The sequence below is a fragment of the Mytilus galloprovincialis genome, chromosome 13 (genome assembly GCF_965363235.1).
Source record: "Mytilus galloprovincialis chromosome 13, xbMytGall1.hap1.1, whole genome shotgun sequence".
NCBI lineage: Eukaryota > Metazoa > Mollusca > Bivalvia > Mytilida > Mytilidae > Mytilus > Mytilus galloprovincialis.
Genome location: NC_134850.1, coordinates 34,206,158 through 34,230,873, shown reverse-complemented (window position 1 = coordinate 34,230,873; position 24,716 = coordinate 34,206,158). Strand labels below are relative to the sequence as shown.

General features: G+C 31.7%; 1 protein-coding gene across 5 annotated transcripts in view; it reads left to right on the top strand.

Annotated features, from left to right (window-relative positions):
• Positions 1-6,745: 6,745 nt before the first annotated feature.
• The window catches only part of LOC143057634 (uncharacterized), a 41,244-nt gene continuing 23,273 nt past the window's right edge, over positions 6,746-24,716 (top strand). For 2 of the 5 annotated variants that reach the window (XM_076230985.1, XM_076230989.1), the window contains exons 1-11: positions 6,760-6,938; positions 10,167-10,316; positions 11,284-11,428; positions 13,734-13,837; positions 14,559-14,789; positions 15,957-16,182; positions 17,181-17,243; positions 18,107-18,222; positions 20,036-20,177; positions 20,796-20,845; positions 21,871-21,937. In XM_076230985.1, the coding sequence (XP_076087100.1) occupies positions 10,182-10,316; positions 11,284-11,428; positions 13,734-13,837; positions 14,559-14,789; positions 15,957-16,182; positions 17,181-17,243; positions 18,107-18,222; positions 20,036-20,177; positions 20,796-20,845; positions 21,871-21,937 (1,279 nt within the window). In that variant the 5' untranslated portion in view covers positions 6,760-6,938; positions 10,167-10,181. Of the gene's footprint in view, positions 6,939-10,166; positions 10,317-11,283; positions 11,429-13,733; positions 13,838-14,558; positions 14,790-15,956; positions 16,183-17,180; positions 17,244-18,106; positions 18,223-20,035; positions 20,178-20,795; positions 20,846-21,870; positions 21,938-24,716 lie in introns of all 5 variants that reach the window. The other 3 variants (XM_076230986.1, XM_076230988.1, XM_076230987.1) reach the window with 3 other exon arrangements.

Below are 24,716 nucleotides of genomic sequence, written 5' to 3'. Positions count from 1 at the left end.
TAAAGTACTAAAATATTTTTAAAATTACTATTATTTGGCCAAGAATACATGTTTATTCACAGTCAGCACCACATGCCCACAATGCAGTGCACGGGAGACTCGATTGTCCACATTAACAATGACCGCCGCATCCTTTCTTTCTTTTTCATTTTTATCCATGGCGTTGTCAGTTTGTTTTAGATTTATGAGTTTGACTGTCCCTTTGGTATCTTTCGTCCCTCTTCTTTTACATCCACAATGTACAAGCTTCTGTTAAAATGATGAGACCTCAGAAATAGTGTTTTTCAAAGGGATCCTCTTTGTCCCTTCTCTTTCCATTAATGCCTGGACTGGGTAGCAAAAGAGCCAATCCCAGGCTCGTCCCCTAAACACCTGCATTAGTATATTGCACGTTTTACATGCTTGAAAAAACTAGACCAAGTTGAGGGAATAGCCTCAATTATAATCAGCCTTCCCTGTTGTGCAAATAGTTATTTTCTTGCTTCGTTAATCATGTAAGCTTTGTCTTATAAGTTTGTTAGATCTTACAGTAAAACCCCGGTGATTTAGGCTGATCAATCATCATTCTTTCTGTTAAAGTCACATCTTCAAATGCCATCAATGACTCCCACGCAGTCTTTTTTCCTTTTCTAGCAAAGATAGAACCGTATCACAACCGGTAAAGGTATGGGTCACAATATGTGCCTAGTGCATTCAAAAGGCCATGGATAAATATTAATCTAAAGATTTTTGCCTACCCAAACACAATCCATAGTTCGTTTGCCATTATGTCACGCAATAGCGAAATGGTATTGACAGCATCATCAGTAACGACTGTTAATCATGACTCGTTTAAGTTCGTGTCTCACTGCATCAGGCACATGCACTATGATTTTAGTGTCTGTCTCTTAATGTGAAAATGGTGCTACACTTGCAATACATCACGTGGTGGATAAGATAGTACATCCTGAGCATTTGTTGCTACAACTACCATACTCATCAAAGACTTCATCCACTCTTGTTACAGTTTCAAGGTATTTTATTAAGGTAAGGACATAATACTCAATCATCAAACTCGTTAGGAAATACCTTGAAACTGTAACAACAGTGGATGTAGTCTCGAATGCGAACATAGACAATACTGGTAGTTTGAAAGCTGCTACAAGAAGCAAGAGCTACATTTAGGGGAAAGGGAATACACAGATTAATCCGGGGTAAAAAAAAATCCTCAAAGTTGGCGAAGTTTTCTGAGAGATGACGACAATAAGAAAGAACTTTTTAGTTTTCATTCACAGCAGCTTGCTCAATACAATTTTGAGGAAAAGGTATTTGTAGCAACAAATGCTCCGGATGTTCAGTGTTATCCACCATTTGATGATGTTTCAAGTAAAGCACCATGTTTACACAAAGAGAATGACACTAGAATCAAGATAGATGTGTCTGATGCAGTGAAACACAGACTTAATTGAGTCATGACTCGAACAGTCGATATTGATGGCATTGCTGATTCGCTATTCCGTGACATAAGGGCAGACAAACTTTGGTTTGCATTTGGAAGTGGAAAAAGCTTAAGATATATATCTATCCATGACTTTTCAAATGCACTAGGCATTAAAAGATAACACGTTTGCTGGAAAAGGAACTGCGTTGGTGACATTAATGGCGTTTGAAGATGTGACTTTAGCATTTAGAATGATGATAAATCAGCCAACATCATCAGATTTGGATTGGATAAATTCAATGTCATTGAAAACAATATGTAGTTTTGTTGTAAGATCGAAAAAAATCTTATCAGATTGGGTTAGGAAAGCAAGAAAACATGTGTTTTTGGACGAGGAAAGACTTATTGAGGCTATTCCTACGACTCAGTCTAGTCTTTTTCAGCATGTAAAGCGTGCAATATACCATGGCGGGTGGGAATGAGTAACAAGCTTGGAAAAGGTTCCTAAGCTAACTATTCCAGACGCGTATGAATGGCGAAGGAACAAATATGATCCATAGAAACCCTTTTGGACAACTATTTGTGAGGCCTCTTCACCTTATCAGGAGCTTTTACGTTGTGAATGTGAGAAACAATAACATTCTTTGTAAATGTGGAAAATCAGCTCTCCGATTGTGAATTGCGGCCCAACGAGTATGCTGATTGGTTATTATGTCCTTACCTGAATCAAATATCTTCAAACTGTAATATGAGTGGATGAAGTCTTGAATGCGTATGATAGCTATAGTAACAAATGCTCAGGATATTATTTCTTATCCACCACGTGATGAATTTCCAGTTAAGCAACAAGTTCACATTTAGAGGCAGACACTAGAATCATGATGCATGTGTCTGATTCAGTGAAACACGAACTTAAACGAGTCATGATTCGAAAAGTCATTAATGCTGTCATTACTGTTTTGCTATTCCGTGATATAGGGGTAGACGAACCACGGATTGCGTTTGGGAGGGCAAAAGACTTTGGATTAATATCTATCAATGGCCTTTCAAATGCACAAGGCAATGAGTGATCACACACATTTATTGTTATCCATGCCTTAACCGGTTGTGATATGGTTCTCTTTTTGCTTGTAAAGAAAAGAAAAAGACTTCGTGGGAGACATTGATGGCATTTAAAGATGTGACTTAAACATAAAGAATGATGATTGATCAGCCTAAATCACCGGGGTTTTACTGTAAGACCGCACAAACTTAACAGATGGGTAAAACATGGTTAACGAAGCAAGAAAATAACTATTTTTTTTACCGGAAGTGTTTTAAAACATTTACAACAGAATAGAATTAGTGGTTTTGAGAATAACTTAATGCCAAAAATTTAATAAACAGAAAAAAAAATTGAATATTACAATCAGAAATTGATAATTCTATGTCCGCCATTTTAGGTATTACCGGAAGTAAGGGTTTTAAAGACGTATGTCTTATACATTGTATCAATGTGAGAAGCACCAAAGAAAGGTTCCTGCACAATGAAACGATAGTAGCAGTACGTTAAAACTCATTTATTACCCTCACTAAAAAATAAGCTTATTTAGATACAATGTCCGCCATGTTGAATTTTACCGGAAGTAGTGTTATTAAAGACATCTCATCTATTTAATTTATCCAAAAGTAGTAAAAAACAAAGGTTTGTACCAAATAGTATGCTAGTAGTATGATAAAACACCTTTTTACACACTAGCCCTCGATATTGGGCTGACTTAAGTATGATGTCCGCCATTTTGGATTTTACCGGAAGTGAGACACTTTTTTTGAAATGCCTCTCTATCTGAAATAAAAGAGTAATAGTTGAGGAAGGTCTATGCTAAATGTCATGCTTGTAGCAGGATGTGCACAATTTTTCACAAAGCCGCCGTACTACAGCTCCAGACTTCAATTAACTGTTTGAAAGATTATGATTTCATCATATGAATATCAGGCACAATCCTTCCTGTTAGGGGTATAGTGTCATACCATCATAACATATATGACAGAACATAACCCGTGTCATGCCAATAACTTGTTTTTGAATAAATGTGTTTATCCGATGCAAAGACCATATAAGTGAATCAATATTAACGCGAAAATATGCAATCTTTAATAACCTGACAACAGTATCGTAACTATATCCCTTCTAAATAAGTCTATTTAAAGGTTTTGTTAGTTTCTGAGGTGAATACTCACATTTTTGTGCTTTATAAAGAATATTTCTAATAGAAATTGGATGTGAAATACCTGAACGTATAAGAATTCTGCATGTTGAGCTAAATTTACGAATGATGTCTTTATACCGATGATAAAAATTTAGTAAATGTTTTGACTAGTTTGTGATATTGAAAACCCTGCTGCAATAATTTTTCAGTAATACATAAATTTCTCTCGTTAAAATCTAAAACATTGTTACATACACGAGCGAATCGTACAAGTGGGGATATATAAACAACGTAAGATGGTGACAAGGGAACGTCGCCATCTAAAAATTGATAATTAACGATAGGAAATGAAAAATCATCTCTTTTATCATAACTTGTAGTATTAAGCTTTCCGTAAGTGATATAGATATCAAGATCGAGGAAAGAACAGTGGCCATTGTTAGTATTAGCTTTATTTAAAGTAAGTTCAACAGGATAAATTTCTTTAGTATACATACTAAAGTCGTCATTATCCAGAGCCAAAATATCATCCAAATATCTAAAAGTATTATTACAGGCTCCTGACTTGGGATAGGCTTAACTCAACAGATGAATTGTCATACAAATACGTATAACAGAAACAGGTGGACAAGACCGGGTACTTGTACATTTCAACAACAAAAAGACACGGTGTACAGATCTAATAGTAATCGCAGTTACTGGCAGCTAGTCCACAGACAATAACAACTTGTTTAAAAAAAAGTCATCAGTTTTAGACTTAATATTTTTGATTGATGTAGAACCGATTTCGGCTGTTAATATACTTATTGATATAGCGTGCAGAAAATATGTTTAAACATGAAATTACTGACCAATAAAATATTTTGTAACTATTACAAAAACTAAAGCTTTGTCCCGAAATTATCGATTATACAGAACAAGCAGTAGTTGAAATCATTTCACATAATAAGTTGCCATAAGTGTGTTTAAATCAAAATTTCAAAATGATATTATCCTTATATATCAGATTTTACTATAATGTGATACATAGCAAGGTGAAACGTGATTCAGATCTAGCTGTACGCGTACATAGGATGATCTGATCCAATTCAATTTGTGTTGTCAATTTGTACCATGAAAGTTGGACTCTATAAACCAGTGTACAACTCATCTGATGTGATCTTATGGATACATTGAGCGTTTATTCACAGGTTTGTTGTTGTTTTTTAGTCTGTAAATGCGTTGATTTACGTATTAATTGGCAATCAGAAAATGTGATGAGCATCAAAGGTGCAAACGGCGAGTTGCTTCTCCTATTTGATTGTCATTGTATCAATATATATAACGTCAATATCTTTTGAAGTATAAACTTGTTATCACATTGAATTTCTTAAAATACGCGTTTTTGCTACCCGCTTTGGAAGAGGGATTTTCTGCACCTGGCCTGATTTGACTGGTCTTGGGGCATCAGCAAACTTAAAGTAGTGACAAGAAAACAGATTAGAAATTGATCATAAACCATATAAATATAAACAACTTCAATATTTGTACTCATTTATATCCGATTTGAAACTTTAAAAGATTCTTGTTTATCGAATGCACTATTTGATATTGTCGAAAACGTTGCATTACAAATCATTAATTCAACGTGATAAGTTAGCTACAGAGACAGGACACATCTCACTGTAACTAAATACAGACGATGCGAATTACTATTCAGCATGCATTTCAATGTTAGATTTATACTTTAAATGTACTATGTATAAACAGCAGCTCCCATTTCCTACGATTAGTACTATTGCAATAATTTCTTATTACGTTTAGTTGAAATTTTCATAGGCGTAACATCGCTATAACGTTTGTGGCATCAATTTTCCAAATATATATAAGGTCTCTACATTTCTAGTACATAAGTTATTCACTTCAAACAAAGAAATGATTAGTCCGACTTAAACAAACCTCATTTCTGTATCAACAAATAATAAGCTGTTTACCTGGTTTTATCTGGTAAAGTACAATAATTTTATTCATTGTGTATGTATTAAAGTACATAGTACCTATGATGCTACATATAATTAGTTATTTTGAAAACACAGTTTTGAATCTTAAAGAGGGTGCATGTATCAGTATACATAATTTACAAAAACCTTAATTTAAACTCTACGTTGATAGATTTATAAATCATTTGGGTTCCATTATATATATCAGGCAAAGTTGACTTAGGGTGATTTGTTTCCTAAAAATAACTTACGGTTCCTTTTAAGTGTTATATTCAGGTTAATGTTTGCATTAAAGCGTACTAGATGGAGGTAAGCTAGATAAGCGTTAAAACACGGATTTTTAAAAACAAAATTCTTAAATATCCCAGTGGAGTAAACACTATTGATTGGCTGTTACTCTCTGTGAGTTCTTGGAGCTCACCACATATTCCCGTATTTATACATCTCATAAATTAAAATGTTCAAATTTTAGCGTTCCTGATGTTGATAAATAAAAACAAATGTTCTGAAGTGAACAATGTATAAGAAGTAAAACAACAAGTATACCTAACTCCAAGAAAAAAAATAAAAACAGAAGTCCCTTAACAATTGCCAAAGTCAAAATCTAAACATGCTAAAACCCATCTAAAGAATGTGTTTTTGTTTTCCTTTGTTATTAAAACCTGTATCTCACCTTCAAGAGGCCATTACTTGAGTATATCACTTCTGCTACTGCTGCCGCTCTGTAATTAGCAAACATTTGGTTTATGCATACAAAGTGTTGATTTATGCTTCAGAAATACCAATGTTTACCCTCGTTTCTTAAAATCTCATAGTATTTAGCTCCCAACTTGAGATCTAGAGTATTGATAAATTTGATTAAAAGTTTCATTCTAAGCAAAGTAAATGTTATTGCCTTAATTTTCGAAAACCCCAAAGTGTTTAGCTCCAAAATTAAGGGTATAGATATACTTGATATTGTAATTATTATTGTATGCTTGTAGACAATCATCTTATTTGTCCTTAGTTGAGCGTCTGTGTACCATACGTTATTTTTCCCAACAGGGAAATTGAAAGTAAATTGTTCTTGATAAATTAAAAATGTTATAAACAAAATTGCGATGACACTTGAATAAGTACAATAACATGTTTAACTACCTGTATACGAAACCGGACACACTTTTGTTGGTGATGTGTTGAGCTAAAAATAAAACACAGAAGAAACACTATACTGTTGAAGTTAGATTTGAGAAATACATAACGTGATCATGTCTTTACCAGGTAAAAATGTAATGTCTTTAATTCATTTTGCCCGAAGAGTGTTCACTAAAACAACACATTATTATAACAGCCTTTGGGAAGCTACTGAAGGTAAGGTTATTAAAAACTTATGAAATCGAACTATGAAATAAGCTGAGTAAATATTGCTACCATTTTCTGTCCGCAGGGTTATGTGTACGATGAAGTGCTCAGTCAAGTATAAAAAAACATATAATTAATAACTATTACTAAGCTTGCAAAAGGAACCGCTTCGGACGCATGAAATTTATAAGGTATTGTTTTCATCTATCAGTTCCATGGGGTATTATAAATTCAGTTGTCAGTGTTTTTGGAACTAAAACGATTTATACCATGGTTATCTTATACATCAAGAAATTATTTAAAAACCAACGCTGCAATTCTGTAAGGCAAATTTACCTTTGAAGGATTTTGCCATTATTATAGTTAAATTTTTTTCATAAAGCTCATCATAAAAGTTTGTCAGATCTGATACAATCCTGGCATTTAAATGTTCGGATGTGATCATTCCTTATGTTCCTGATGAAATTAAATCAAGAAAGGCTCTTTGAAAGAATAAAATTTATTAAAAGTTTGTTTTTTTAACAAAGCTGTTATTAATAATTTTGATAAACGAAACATGTAAATTATTTATTATGAAGATAACAAATACAATGATTGATGAGAAAAACTCGTAGCATGTGTATCTCCCTTTTCCTCATGAATTTCACGTAGAAGCTTATGACTGTCAGTTTTAAAGAATAAAGATTTAACATTTTACCCATTACAGTCATTGAGAATGGAAGAATCTTGATTTCGTATTGCAATTTGAACACAAGAAGATATAAATAAAGCGAAAATGTGTGTAGAGTATGTCAGAAAAAAATACTAATAAATAATACTACAAGATATTTAAAAACGAATTGTGAAATGACATGATCACATGTCTATTTACGACAAAAAGAAGGAAATCGGATACTTGTATTTAGCAAGTATGTATATGTAGTTTAAATATAACACAAAAGAGAAAAGATTACGAGGAATGTGTAATGATATAATTCTGAGAATATGATTAAATACATGTAGGTCAACACGATTGAATCATTTCCACGAAACGCATAGAAACAAAACAAATAACAAAATGGATTGACAAGCTGGAAAGAAAAATATTATTTTATTTACAAACAAAATGAAAATATTTATATAGCCTTCTCACAGCTACTCACTCAGCTAAGAATCTTTTTAACATCCAACTATGTATGAAGATATCGTCGCTGGGTTTCCAAAATGGTGTAAATTACAATTTTTTCAAGAAAATATCTCACAAACAGGCTTTGAAAAATGTAAACAAAATGCATGCTTCCAAAATGTCGTATGCAAAATTTTGGAAGAAGGGAAATATAAATGGCGAGCTAATTATCATTCTGCTATTTTGACCGTATATACATGATAAGGATCTGCCGCCTTTTTTGTTATTATTAGCAAAACATTTGTAGTATTCGTTTTTGTTTGATGAAATACAAAAGCAACTTAAAAAGACATAAGAAATAAATAGAAGAAAAAAGGACTCAATCGGGGCTAACTCAATGTCCTTCTTGTATCTTTCGCCACTATTTCAAAGATGAGTTCACATACAAATAATTACGATCAAATAAGAAATAGCGAAATGAAAAACAAACCCAATAAAATAAACAACTTGAGATTAAACAAAAATATCAGATACTCACATGTTGATTGTATGTAATTTTACCACAGTTTGAAAATATCGAGATCTTGTTGTTATACATTGGTATGAGGTCGATATAAAATAAGTACGATTCACACATATATTAAATGCCACCAATTACCCTGGCCTGAAGTGCAAATAATCCTTCTATAGTGATGTTTGATGCAATACTATATGAATACAAAGATCCTTAACACATGTTAAGAGATAATGTATCTGGGAGGTACCAACAATTTAGAATGACAAATTTGATTCACACAATAACCTGCATTTGTATCCCAGTTTTCGATAGAAGGAAAATACCAAATACGCCAGTCAAAAATCAAGTGTCTTTGCTACGGCAAAACAAAATGACCAAAAGACAAGTAACAATCTAAAAAAAACTATCTGAGCAACACAAACCAAATCAAGAACTGGAATTTATTTTAGGTGCTCCAGTAGAGAAAGCAAATCTGATTCCACATGAGGCACCCAACGAGTTCCTCACATATACACACACACGATGATTACTCTACCTCTGTAGGTAACAGAACAGGATTGTTGTCTTAACGAATGGGACACATCCATTGTCATCAGTGAAATAGATATTATATTACGGTCAATTAACTCGTGATTACGTCCATAATGTTCGAAGGAGTGACTTCAACCTTACCACTTGCTACTCTTAGTTTGATATATTCCTTGTTATTAGAAACCCCATAGAAAAGAACTAATGAACAATGAAATGCAGGCTCTGGATTTCTGCATCAATCGAACGAAAAAAAACATGTACAGGCTCTTGACGCATAGGGATTAGTTAAAAAAAAGGAAAGTGTGTGATAAGAAAGCAAAAACAATACTAGTATATTTTGAAGTAAACATTTGTTCTTAACCGACCTTCATTGTCCATTAACAGATGTCAGACGAAATATGAGACCGAATTTTACTATACATGGTGTAACATATATTTTAAGTTCAATGAGATTAATGCGTTCAACATAACCACCAAACATGATCATTATCGTGGAACGTGCAGTTATAAGACACTGTAATGCAATTAACTCCACTCTTCAATAAATGGTCCTGCGTATGTCACTCATGAATAAACGTACTAATCGACAAGAGAAACAATGTAGATGTCTCTGTGAATGCATTATGATAATTAAAATATGTCATTCGAATGTAACTACTTTCCAAATCAAGAAAAAAGCAGCAAGTCAATAATTGCATAAAATAATTTTGTTTGAATCAGAGTGACATTTTATAAATATAGGGTATGACTTATCCCGCCCTAGAAAAAAATGTATCGACGTTGGTAATTCCGTCTGATGAAACAAAGCAGGATTAAAAACCCTTTTATAAAGAAAAGAAAGGTCAAATTTATGAATATTTTTCATATCCATATCTGATCAACATAACATTAAAGTTGCCCAATTACGATATTTTAAAACATTGGTGATATGCACTTAAGCTTAACAGAAAATATGACGACGACAAAATGCAGTACATATGCCAATGAATATCGAACGACTAAACTTTGATGTCCCTGTTTCCTGCAAAATAATTGTCAAAGAACAATCTTGTATAGCCAATCTTTTGCATGCTTCCTTTTACAGAATAACTTTAAAAGGATGGAAAAGAAATACAAAAAAATTCTTCAGACCAGTTTTGACTTCATTGTGAGAAATTTGAATAACGTGGACTGGATATGTGATCATCTATTTGCTGACGAGATTCTTACATCAGGGATGATAGATGCAATCAAGGTCAATAAGAACATATTTGTTTAGCTTTTAACAAAAAGTATCAGTCTAAATCATACATAATCATATTTAAATTTAAGAAATAATTGCTTCATGTCATAATATAGGGTAGTTTTAACATTTTTACCATGGGTAGGCAATACATTTGTCGATACTTTAAACTGAGCAGTAGCGAGGAATTAAAAAATTGAAAACAACACATTTAATAAGTTCTTGCGTCCGAAGCGCTTTTTTGGATTTACCTTCATTAGGAACGCTGAAAGCCAAACATTTGAAATCCGAAGGTGTGTAAGTACCGAAACCGTTGAAGAGCTTTATGTCAAAAATACCTAAAATGAATAGCCAAATTCATCTATAGCCAACTTTGCCTGAGGAAGTTGAAACCTTAGTTTCTTATTAATTTCAAAATTTAGAAACGGACAATTTTAGAAAAATTTGTTAAATCATGTCAGTACTCTGGTACTGACCACTGAGCTGATGATACCCTCGGGGACTGATAGTCCACCAGCAGAGGTATCGACCCAGTGATGTTAAAAATTAAAAACAACACGTTTAATAATTTCTTGAGTCCGGATTTACCTTTATCAGGAACGCTCATAGCCAAACATTTGAAATAACAACATATAATAAAATTTAATGTAAGCTGCTAAAAATACATATATTTTTTAAATGAAAATAACGAAAATGCAAACAGTTAGTTTGTGGGCATGTGTCAAAAATATTTTTGTGCTAATTTGAACACATATTTGTTTACAACGCGTGATATATACGGACGTCATATTAGAATCAGTCATCAGAGCTGGGATTGACTAAATGCAGGATGTTTTTACTAAATTTCATATTCAAGAGTTGATTCATAGTAAGTAAGTCCTAGGTCTAACCTGTTATCCCCAGCATCATATATGCTATTTAAATGCAATGTGAAAGGGACTTAAAGATCTTAACAACTTTTTTTCATATTACATTCTAGGATATACAGCCAAAGCCTAAAGGACAGATTAGAGAACTTTTATTTACCTTACCATACGGAGGACAGAAAGCTTATGACAGTTTTATGAATGCGCTTGATGGAACATATAACACATATGTTGCTGACTACTTGCGAGAGAAAACTGGTAAAAGTATTAACTAAAGACTGCAATATAAAAAAACAATAACACAAATTAACCTTGAACATTGTCAGTACTTTCCAGTGTGTTTGTAATTAAAATCTTTAAAAATTGCATTTTATAATTTTGAATAATAACTGAGCAATATGTAACAGTATATCTTGTAACACCAAGGAGACCAAACGACCTTTTTTCAGAAAGGTTGGCAATCCTTTTCAATCAATTCAGCCGTAAACTAAAATTCGAAAGCACCTCGATAAAAAAAAGTGATTCAAACAAAATTTTCATTAGAGGGAGATACTATGTTTCGGTGATGGAAGTGTTCAACGACCTTGACTGGATATACATCCCTCGCACGGCCGTTTTGTTCATTTATAGTCTTTTTAAAAAAAAAACAATTTCTTTTTGTTGGTATAGATTTATTTTAATCATTACAAAACAAATAAATGAAATTATATATATTCATAATTTTTTTGTATAAACCAATAAAGAATACTAAGATCTAGTACATCTGTAAATTTTGGAGCAATTTAATGCTCAATAAAATAACTAGACGTAAAGATTGAATTATGACCAGTTCAAGGTAGACAATCAACATTGACATTTTGGAATTGAACATAGTACAAAGAAATGCAAATCTTGCATACAAATGATAATTCAAAAGAATTATTAAACAGTCACGAATTCGTACGCCACCTTCAATGACGATTCTAAATTATCATAATGACAAACAGCTGTAATCCTATAGAATAGTGACAGCTAATGAATGCTAACCAACAGTGAAATACATTTGTTTGAAATTTTAAAAACCTACTCGGAACAATGCACAAACTACTTGTTTTCCATAGCTTTAACATGTTTACACATTGTTTAAATATGGTGGTTAAACATTATAAAGCCTATAACAGTATAATTCCAATATGAACTCGTATGCTTGCATCAACTTACCCAAATATATATGTATTAAAAGCCAAATCATTTTGAATTTGTTTACATTAAAATCCATCTTGGAAATTTTAAAATTATCACAAATCCCGGTTAAGTTTTGACTAAATACCAACATCCAATTATGTTCAGGTAAATATGCTTAACTAAAGATTACCTATTAGTAATAGGCTGCTGACTTTGGACATGCGCATATATATATATATATATATAAATGACGATTATTATTGAAAATCTGAAAACATTTGTCGATAAAGGACTTTTAGCTTATGATTTATAAAAAATAGTTGGAGATCAGGATCAGTGGAATAACTATCAATGATCTTTTACTTATAATATATAAATAAAAGCAACAGTAGTATACCGAGAATAAAAATAAGAGAAAACAAACGACACAACGGAAACACAACGTTAAAATGTAACACACACAGAAACGAACTATAATATAACAATGGCCATATTCCTGACTTGGTACAGGACATTTTTAAAGGAAAAAATGGTGGGTTGAGCCTGGTGTTGTGGCATGCTAAACCTCCTCTTTTATGGCCATGTGAAATATAACATTAAAATGACAACACAACATTACAGGACTACAATATAAATAAATAGGAGAACATAATTGACAAAGAAACACACGAATAATAGCTAACAAACGGCAACAAGTTTTAAATTTTAATACGCCAGATGTATATTTTGTCCACACAAGACTTACTAGTGACGCCCAGAAACAAAAGTTTGAAAGCCGAAACAAGTACAAAGTTGAACAGCATCGAGGACCAAAAATTCAAAAAAGTTGTGTCAAAAACGGCCAGGGTTTTCTTTTAGGTACCAGAGCATCCCTATTATTTAGAATAATTTATACTATTGCAAACAGTTGATTTTATAAAATGACTATACAAAAGATATATGATAAAACTGAAGTATTAACTAATTACAGGAAACAACTGAAATACATTACATAACCCGACAAAATGCAACACATCCGAATAAGTTTAAACCTCAACGCCAAGTGACGTCATATTTGAAATTGTAAAAAATGACAAAAAATGACGTTACATTTGAATTTGTAAAACAGATCATCAAAAAATTAAAAATGACGTCACATTAGAATGAATAAGATAGAATAAGGATTGATTTAAGATTATATTTGAACTAAATCCTGATATTACATTTAATAACAATGCACATTTCAATACTTATTAATAGCAAACTAAGGTAGCAATTAACTATATTTATATAGCTATGTCCAGTTTGTTTTGAATCTTTGAAACTTTGGTATACAAATAGTTACTACCAGTATGATTATTTTGTATTTGCAACATTTGAAAAGGGTGTATACATGTATATTGTTATTTTGTACTTGTAGAATGGCCAAATCTAGAAAAAAGAATGCAAATTGTAAAGAAATCTGAAATTGTATGTTGCACTGAGGAGCAATTAACCGACATTTATAAAAGCAGACTTGGAAAGGTAGTTTAAAGATACAAAGTTTGATAATAGAGAAAACAAAAGGGCGGTTAAAACCCTATTTGGCACAATTTTTTGGAATTTCGGGTCCTCAATGCTTTACAACTTTGTACTTGTTTGGCTTAATAACTATTTGGATCTGAACGTCACTGATGAGTCTCATGTAGACAAAACGCGCGTCTGGTGTATTAAATTATAAATAAAGGCAACAGTATTAAATTATAAGTCTGGTAACTTTGATAACGATTTACACCACTGGGTCGATGCCACTGATGGTGGACGTATCGTCTCCAATGGTATCACCAGCCCAGTAGTCAGCACTTCCGTGTTGACATGAATGTTAATTACATATTTATAAATTACCTGTTTGCAAAAGTATGAATTTTTCGAAATACTAAGGATTTTCTTATCTCAGTAAAAGGTTACCTTGGTCGTATTTCCCACAACTTTTAAGTCTGGTACCTTTGATGACTAATTGTATTTTGTGTATCAGCATATTCTTAGTTTATGGTACCGTTTTGATTTTTTTTAAATGTTTGCATACGACACGCCAGTAAAGTTAAACTGATTTTGAGATAAATCATCATTTTTTTTACCATAACACATAGTAGTCATGAAAGTATTGTCTTGGGATTAATTCGTATTTCTAAATTTTAATGCATAACAATAATGATCGTGGTTGTGATTACGTTTTATTTCAAAAGCCTTCTCTTTTATATTGTAGGTTAACCATATGACAGGAAAAAAGAAAGGAAAATTGTTAATCATGTCAAACGTTCAAGGACCTGATCAAAGCACAGCAGCATCATCAGAAAATTTCCCTAGCTACAAAACAGATTTTATAAACCAGTGTCGCAGTCGTATGGATTTTGATTTAACGTCTCTTTTACAACTTTTCAAGGGGATAAAGTATGAAACAAGAGGAAGCGATATCAAAAGGCACATTTCAGGGGAGGTAATTATTGAAGTTTAACATTGGTTAAGTAGATAAAGGCAGATGTGGTGTGAGTGCCAATGAGACAACTCTCCATCCAAATAACAATTTAAAAAAGTAAACCATTATAGGTTAAAGTACGGCCTTCAACACGGAGCCTTAGCTCACACCGAACAACAAGCTATAAAGGGCCCCAAAATTACTAGTATAAAACCATTCAAAGGTTTGCTTCTAAAACTTTTTTTAAAGAATATGAATATTTTTTATCAAATAATAGTGATATCTATTTTCAAGTGTATTGTTTGCCAAAACAATAGCATGCTAATATATTGGATACATTGATTATATTCTGTAGATAATTTTTATTCTTATTTTTTAATTATAATTCTTGATTACAGGCCTTGACCAAAGGAAAAATATTCTCAAGGACTATAATTGAAGCATCACTATATACAGCTGATATGATGTATTAATTAATAACATATATTCCCATAGACACATACTAACAATTTAAGTGGAATAAATTACTGTTAACAGTTGTACGTTATGGTAATATCACAAATTGGTCTTAATTAACTATCATTTCAACTAAGTGACAGTGATATTAAAATGTCTTGATACCGATAACGCTGCCTTAGTCCACAGAAACAAACAAATGTATGTCAAATTTAAAAAAACAATTAGCCTTGAATAAAAATTCAAACATCTATGATAAGGGATAAAGACTGCTTTGTAATACATGTATGTCGACCTACGGTCATCGCATAGTGAAGATTTGATTTTATTTGATTTTTGGTGTTTTAATGCTATTTGTAAGCACTGCATTAAGGCTATTTATTGACGGCCAGTTTTTATTAGTGGAGGAAGGCAGAGTGCCCGGAAAAACCACCGACCTTCGATAGGAAAACTGACAATCCTAGTCAATTAAGATTGGAGTCGGGTGCACCCGCAAGAGCGGGATTCATGGCTTTTGATCACAGTAGTAACTACTTATACCATAGTGAAGAGAAGCGGAAATAGATAGTCGGCATTTTATGTGTTTAACAGTAAATGAGAAGTAGCTCGATACTTATTTATATATTTTAGATAATTCTTGTTGATATATTACATGTCCTAGTTGTCTTTATTTCCTAGGTTGGGGTGTTTTATACTTTGTTATATTTACCTTATTTATATTTTTTCTTAAAGGATATGAGAGAATTCCTTGCTGAACAATTAGATAAAGACGATAATGCAACATTTGATAGCTTAGTTGTAGTAATTTTCTCTGGTGGATATAGGTATACACCTGGCCAAATATATGACAAAGATGGCATCGAGGTCGAACGAGAAGAACTATTCGAAATGATTCGACGGTCCACAGCTTTTAAAGATAAACCAAAAATTGTCATTATACACACATGCAATTTTGAAGGTACACAATTTTACATCTTTGTTTGATATGGGTTGTTTTGGTAATGTGCAATTACGATACATCTTGTTTATTTATATTTAGACCTAAAGCATCACTGAAAAAACGTGTCTACATATGCATCTACTGCAACAACATTAAAATAAACTCATCATAGATACCAGGATTGAAATTTTATATTTATGCCAGACGCGCGTTTCGTCTACAAAAGGAATTCATTGAACATTCGCTAAGTATAGATAAGCATTTTATTTACACTCTCGCCATTTGGTGTCTTGTGATGGCTGTCCGTTCAGAAATAAAACCACAGACTACTTTTTTATTGAAACTTCAATTGTTTCGGATCAAATTCACAAAGTTTGTATCAATCAATTTAGAACGGTTCCAGTCGTACATAACCAAACATGCAAGACCAAAAACAATTGCATTATGATTTAATGTTAAAGAAGCAGCATTAGTTGACTAGAATTCGTATGGAAATTGAAAATAGTTGTGAAACAAACTTCATTAACAGATTAACAATTAAAGTGTTTTGGTCTAATCTGTTTAAAAAAACCTTCAAGCTTTGAAAAAAATTGATATCAATTTGTTACATTCTTATTGCTTATGAAGGACATATCATACTGAGCTGCGTATAATGTAAAATGACTGGATAAACTATGAATGCCTTTGACGGTTAAAAAACCAAACAATTTTCAACAATTTCTTTTTTTACCACGAAAATACGTATTCATACCAAAAACAAGTAATTTGCCTATCTATGGTAAACTACAGGCAAACAATTTTTATATGTTATTTATTCTTATACACACAAATTTTATCAAAATTGGTGATTATTCAAGGAAAATACATAGTGACTTCTCCGTTCCTTTAAACATAACCGTAATAAAGAGATTGTGGTGAGACTCTAATAAATTATTTGTTTGTTTGTTTGTTGTTGTATATTATGTGATATTTTGAAAGATGCAAACCTTTAAAAATTTATTTTCTTTTTCATGAAGAACTTGAAAAGACAGAGTCAAATGAAGACGATTTTTTTGTGGTGTCATCACAACCTAGCACAAGTATGGTTATTTTATAGCCTCTTGATTCTCTCAATATAGTTAAATGAACGATATGTGCTGGAACTGTTTGTCTGACTTAATTATAACCAGTGATTTTTTTACTGTTAACCTGTTAACGTTCTAAAGCGGGTTTACCATAACAATTGCCAGTATATAATTGTACATATTTCAAGACGCTTGTAATAAAAATAAGTATTCCTGCTTCATATTGTTTCAATATTGGCTTCTTAATGTATCTTGCTGTTATGAGGGTATGTTTTATATACCATATAAGTTCATTCATCATCTCCGTGTATACACTTTGAAAGCGCTTGTATAATTAACATATTGAGAAACACTGATAATGCTTGTTTCCTTTCTAAAAGCAAACTTTATAAATACCATGCTTTTGAGTATTATGCCAGATCATGCGTGCCATTTCTACAAAATACTTTTAAAACTATTGATGAAAGATTACCATAGACAATTCACAAACTCCTGTAAAATTTCAGTTAATATATAGGAATTTAACGTACAAACAAAATATATATGTGGAAGATATTATCAGAAGATGGTGCATATATGTGGTAAAAAGTAACTGTATTTGAAACACAGTATTTACATCAAGTATATTAAAACCTATAGCCACGTTCGCTTTAACTTCGGATTGATGTTTTAGTTATTTGAAATAAGTTAGTTATATTAGTTCATTATATGCATTTAAATATCAACACATGTTGGAAGTATCCAATATGATATTTACCGGTGTATTTAGATCTTTCTCAAAAGTTTTGTTTAATGTATTAAGTAACTTATCATTACAGTCTGAATAACTATCAATGGTTAACTCTATTTGGATACATGTTCTATGGGTTTTGTTTCAGAAAACGGACCTTGGGTCATTGGAGAAGAAATGAATGGTTCATACTTCATACAGGCGTTGATACACGTCTTTAAGAATATGGCACATGAAAAGTCATTTATGGAAATGATGGAAGAGGTATTTTAATTCATAAATTATGTTTTATCTGCTATTTATGATTTAGAAAAGGGGTTTGTGTTACATGTGTCGGAGCATTACCCATCAATTGACATTAGTGCACCTTATCTTGGTTAAACTAACTATCACTTTATAATAAGAAAATACTGTCACATAGTTTCCATTGAGTCTTTTATCTTCGTGGGAGGTGAATATCAAATTCATTCTAATATTGATTATTTTTTACGAATGTAAATAGATAGACCATTTTCGAGTTCATCCTTCTCCGGACAAAATATCGCCGTTTATGCGAGCCTTTATGACGTCATTTACCAGAAAGAGGGGATCGCCTGTATAAACATTAACCAAGCGTCTAAGTGATCGTCATTGTGCAGGATAAACTGGAAATAATGTTTGTTTTGTAAGTAGTAAATCATAATTCCCTAATGACAGTAGTGCTGATTGTCAATAATGAGATTTACGTTTGCCGAATAATTCGTGCAACATAGCACTTTAGTTTTTTTCAACCACTCGCTAACATTGGAACGGAGGTGACGATGGCCTTTAACATGTTAACCGCACGAATGATGTTCACTGAAACCAGAGTTTTTCACGGAAAAGGCAGTATCCGTCAATGAAAGATCATACAGTAGTGTTAAACTCATGTTCTCAAAAAATATTTAGAAACTATGTAGTAAACAGATTTGCGCCTCCATTTTAGAGAGGAAAAAAAGAAGTTTTTATTGGTATAGATGTTGATTGTAATATCAGTAAATTGAGCCTTGCTACGTATTAATATTATACATGCACATTCACGGTTCTATAAGAAACTATTAATACCAATAGTTTGGCATTGTACAATGTCATGTTTTTCTCTGACTGCTGATGACATTTTTATACTTAATCTATTGGGTGCTGGATATGTACTGATTGCTATGTTAGTCTTCTATACATGCTATTTTTTATTTGTTGCTATAAGCTTTGAGTTAACTGTCATTAACTGCGAACACTCTCAGATATGTACTTTTTGTCTTTTTTTGTGTTGTGGGGATGTATCAATTCCCTGCCACGTTCGGTCTGTGTTTTTGTTAGATGTTTTTCTTGTTAACATCGATCTAATGAGTTGAGTCCTTTTAACCTGATTTGTATAGTTTGGTCTAATGTACCGTAACGCCACTGTTTCAGGTTATGAAATGGTATTGTGCCAGCAAATGATGTTAACCCCTGCACATTCTGTATGTACCTGTCCCACGTCAAGAAAGTCAAGAAGCAAATGGCAAATGCAAATACCAAAACATATCAAACGAATTAACAAAAACTGTCATAATCCTGACTAGGTACCTGTTTATATAGTTTTGTATACGATCTGAGATGATTTTGAGTTAGAAACAATCCATTTCAATGTTTCATTATAGATTTAAGTTTGGTATTTGTGTCATTGGTGTTTAATTGGCGTATATCGTACAATACCACTGCTCACAATTTTACATCGTTTAAGGTAACAATATATACATAATCAGTGTAAATGGTATCAGTGATTCATACAAACTGAATACTATTTATATTGCAATATATGTTAACTTTCCTCCTGTGTTCAGTGTACGTAAGACGTGAGAGGCCGTGTAAAAGAGATAGTAGGAAGAGTTCAATGGCATACTGTTTTTGTATGTTTTTCTCATCTCTGTTGACAACACCTTTTTATTGACGTATTGAAAGTATCTCATAATTCCAGGTACGAGGTGGAAAAAAATATATCAAACGAAATGAGCAACTTTCGTTTTATTTGTCTGCACACCAGTTAACTAAAAGGCATTTGTATTTTGTTTTCTCTAAGGTAAATAAGTGTCTAACTAGTGCTATGGTACCTGGTAAAGGACAGCAGTCTGTGGCAGAAGTATTGATTCTAGAACATAGTGACGACAAAGACTTATTCTTCTTTCCAGGATTGATTGATATTCCTGAAGTGCAATTGCCAGGTATCTCATTTTAAAATTTTTGTTAATTTCCGAATGATATTCTCGATTCAATCTTTTTATTTTGTATATATTTTTTTTGATAATGTTCATACTAATAAGATAATTGATTACTCTCAATAGAATTATCTTTGTACTGCACACTTAATTTTAAAACAAAACACTTGAAGTTTATAAATAGGTGTTCACTTATCTTAAAATGAAATAAAGGCACAGATACCAACATACCGGTATTTTCGGTAAAAAAAATTATATCCCTACAGAAACGATAAAACGAAATACAATCATTAAAACAAATAAACAAAAAATTAAACATTGAGCAGCAATATCCATACAAACAAGCAGCTGAAAACCAGAGTTGTCCTAGTGTTCTTGTCAGATATCATGTTGATCTACTGACTGTCATTTCTCTTATTTTTAGGTTGTACCAACTTTATAGAAGTGATTACGTTTTATGAAATATCTTAGCTTTAGACAACACAAAATCTGTATTCAACAATCGGTACATTCAACATGTCGAAAACTTTTCTTGCATCTAAAAGTGTTAGAGGGAATGAAAAGAAATTTACCACATATATATTTTTTATACCGATTGAGCTAAGATGTATTCTACATTTACAGTTTTTGGTTGGCCAGATGTTGCTGAATTGGATTGCATCAACAGACCAAACGTGAGACAGGCATTTATTTCAGATTTCATTATAGTATAACTAATCGCCGTATTTGAATATCAAAAATAAGACAACGCGTGACCGAACGACGCATGGATTAAACGAGTGCGCAGCACGAGTTAAATCCATAGCGGCGTTCGGTCACAAGTTGTCTTATTTTTGATATTCAAATACGGCGATTAGTTATTCTTTTTATTACATTGGCAAATGGCTTTTTTTCATGAAATTAATGTAGAAAATGTAAGGAACTATATCTTTTTCGTACGCATTGACAATTTGTTTTGATCCGACGTTATCGACGTCTTGACAACGCCTATTGTTGTATGACGTCAGAGAGTGAAATAACCACGTTTATTTAACATGTGAAATTATCGGTTTTTATTTAACTGGGAAATCAATGTAATTCATTGCAACCAATGTAATAATATGTTTTAACTTACCTTACCGAATCAGTCAATATAAACTATTAATTTCTTTTAAATTCCATTATCCTATGCATGGATTTATGATTACCGGAAAAAGGCAACGTTGAACTTACTCTTATTAACTCATCGTGTCTTGTATCTCCCCAATCACCCAAAATCACCACTGTTCTTGAATACAAAATATAATGTTTCTATCATTGATATTATTGAAATGATCCATGAGTTTGAGATAGCATGAGCTTTGACTGTTTTCCATATTATAATTGTTTAGTTGATCTAATTCTTCTGATATCTTGTAAAAATTATACCACGTTCCATATAAGAACTATAATATTGATTTAATTGAAACTAATCAATACAGAGATCAGGTATATACCCCGTAATCCTTGATTTCTCATTTCAAAAACTCGTCAGTGAAGTTTACATCGAAACGATTCAAATATTTACAAATAATATAACAGACAGACATAAGATAGAAATCTCCCATCATTGTGAACTCCGAGTTAATGAAAGCTAGTTCAAAGCACATTACAAGTATTCAAAATAAAGCATGCTTTCTGAACCTTTTTGTTTTAAAATAATGCACCTTTTTCTATTCAGGTCAGCATTGCAAAAGAGACATACGAAACGGAGCAATACAGACAGATGGCAATAGAAAACATCAATGGTAACTGTTCAATATTAATTCCCATTGCATTTCAAACACTCATACACAAACATTCTTCCCTTTCCGGGATTTGAACTCATGCTACTGATATATCGTGGCACCTAATCACCTTCCATTCTCAACCTGGGATTAAATGATGAATTACATTTTAATTTTAACGTAACATCTTAAAAACTTAAAATGATAATATTAGTCTCCCTTGTATTTTTTAAAGGTCATACTATTGTTAACGTCAATCATCAATTGTTTTATATTACACTTATGTTTACAAGTCACATAACAAGCTGATGATTTGTGATAGCAGTGAAATTACTATTAAAAGTGATGAATTGAAACCGTTATTATATTTTATTAATTTTCTATTATGTTACCAGCATACGGATTCTACTTAACTTTTTCTTTTTTAATAGAATTAGTTATTCTTAGTATCGTTCCACATTTCTAAAGACTTTTTATTTTTATTTCAAAAATGTAGCGTTATTGATATATTTTAATTTTTCTTTTAACGTTTTGAATGTGAAACAAATAAATAATTCAATAACGATTGAATAGTTCTAAACTGTTAAAATTTTAAAATTTTAAATACTCATATCGTCTATATAACTATATATATTTATATTAAAACGTCTGAATAATAGGCAACGATAATTTTAACGAGGCGATGGATCATATGACACAGCCTTGTCTTCTGTCTATAATTGACATTTGGTCTTTCAGAATTATAAATTACACAACTTACTTTTGTACACGCATTGTTTTTTGTTTTTTTTTTAATTTTTGTATTACGTTTACGATTTTTATGATATAGAGTACATCGTGAATATACCATTGTACATCATACTGGTGGAGGATACCTGTTATCCAAAATGTTTATTTAAAATGCAACCATTTACCTTTACTTTTCTATTAATTTTGGTATAAATGTACAATTTTAAAATAATATGTGTTATACCAAAATTTGTGGCTGCATTTACATGTCTGACCAATAAATGAAAATACACCCTATAACTTAATCCTATAACGAATGAGTGCGTTTTATAGCACTTTTTAAGATTGTTAAACAAATTTACTGTCTACCTATAGTACCTCTAGATCTTTTAATTATGTTCAAACAGAAAAGAAAGCATAGAACGTATCCCTTCATGCCGCAAAAAAATGCTTGTATTGCTATTCTGCATGAAATTTTGCTGAAAAATCCTGTGCATAATGTTAAGCTTTTATCAGTTTAAACCGGAAGTATTCAAAATAATCTGATATGCTCGTAATTGCATTTTTACGATGTTCCCAAAAGAAATAATAACAAGTTTTAGACGAGAATTTCAGTTTGAACTAATCTGTTACTTATTAGGTTAACACGACAACATAAAGAAAATTAAAAAAAAAATGCGTAACGATAGTTTGCTTTGTTAAAAAACAAAAAACTTACCACAAAAAAAATGTGGTTTACTTGTTGACCGGTATACGTAACTGAACGTCTAACCCGTCATTTACGTGAGAACGATTGTCGAATGTATACCTGTATCAGATAAATAATATATAAAACCATGTTATCTGATTAAAAACGATTTTTGTGTGCCAAATGAGTAGGATAGAAATGTTTTTCTGTGGAATCTTAGTCGCAAGTTTAAATATTATTTGTTTTTTATCTTTTTTTAGCAACACTTACTTAAATCTTGAAAAAAAAATAATCTCTACATTCAGTCACATCGTAGACTGTATGAATATAGATCTTAAGGAGTAACTATTATTGACTTACATAATGCATCAACAGTTGTTTGGCTCATTTAAACAGAATTATATATCGTTATAAGTCATGATTAGGGGCAATAAAAAAGAAGTTACTTTTCTAATATTGTCTATAGAGTTATGTTCAAAATAAGTCTATTTTTTTATCTTTAAAAATATTTCGTCAATTACATTTGTAAACATTATTTACACAGGTGTCCATTTATACATATTTTTTTTACTTGGATATAAAATTATCATAGACAATATTTTTTTCTCATTATGAACTAAAGCTAATCCCTTTTAAACGCTTAGTGCCTTTTTTGACAATTGTACCTTTTCATGCTATTATGTCTGTTTTATTTACGCATCGATGGTCAATATACTGGAATTAGATGCGACTATCATACAAATGAGATATTTAACAATTTAAAACCAGGTTCAACCCACCATTTTCTACGTAAGAAAATGCCTGTACCAAGTCAGGAATATGACAGTTGTTGTCCATACGTTTGATGTGTTTTATCTTTTGACTTTGTCTTTTGATTAGGGACTTTACGTTTTGAATTTTCCTCGGAGTTCAGTTCTGTTGTGATATTAATATTTTTCTGACAAACGAAAACTATATATTGATGTTTCTTTGCTAAAAAAGGGGTTTTCGGACTGTTTAAATACTATTTTCCTTTAGAAACTATATTCTTATAGGCATATATGAATTAATGGAATCATGTGAATACATTGAGACTTAAAGTTTTAAAGTTATTTATAATTTGAATGTCATACCATTCACATACAATTTGTATAATGTTGTGGTATGAATACCCCTAATAACAATACTAATTAATAAGGTTAACGAAAACATTTCATTAAAAACACATATAATATACAGCAACAAACGACACTCACTGCATTACATGTTACGTTCCTTATATAATTATAATTATTAGTTTTTAAAAGCTATATGAAGTAACTTCGAGAAGTTATATAATGGTCACCTTGGTCTGTAATCTCCTCTATATTTTACTAAATTCAGCATTCTATGTAATAAAAAATG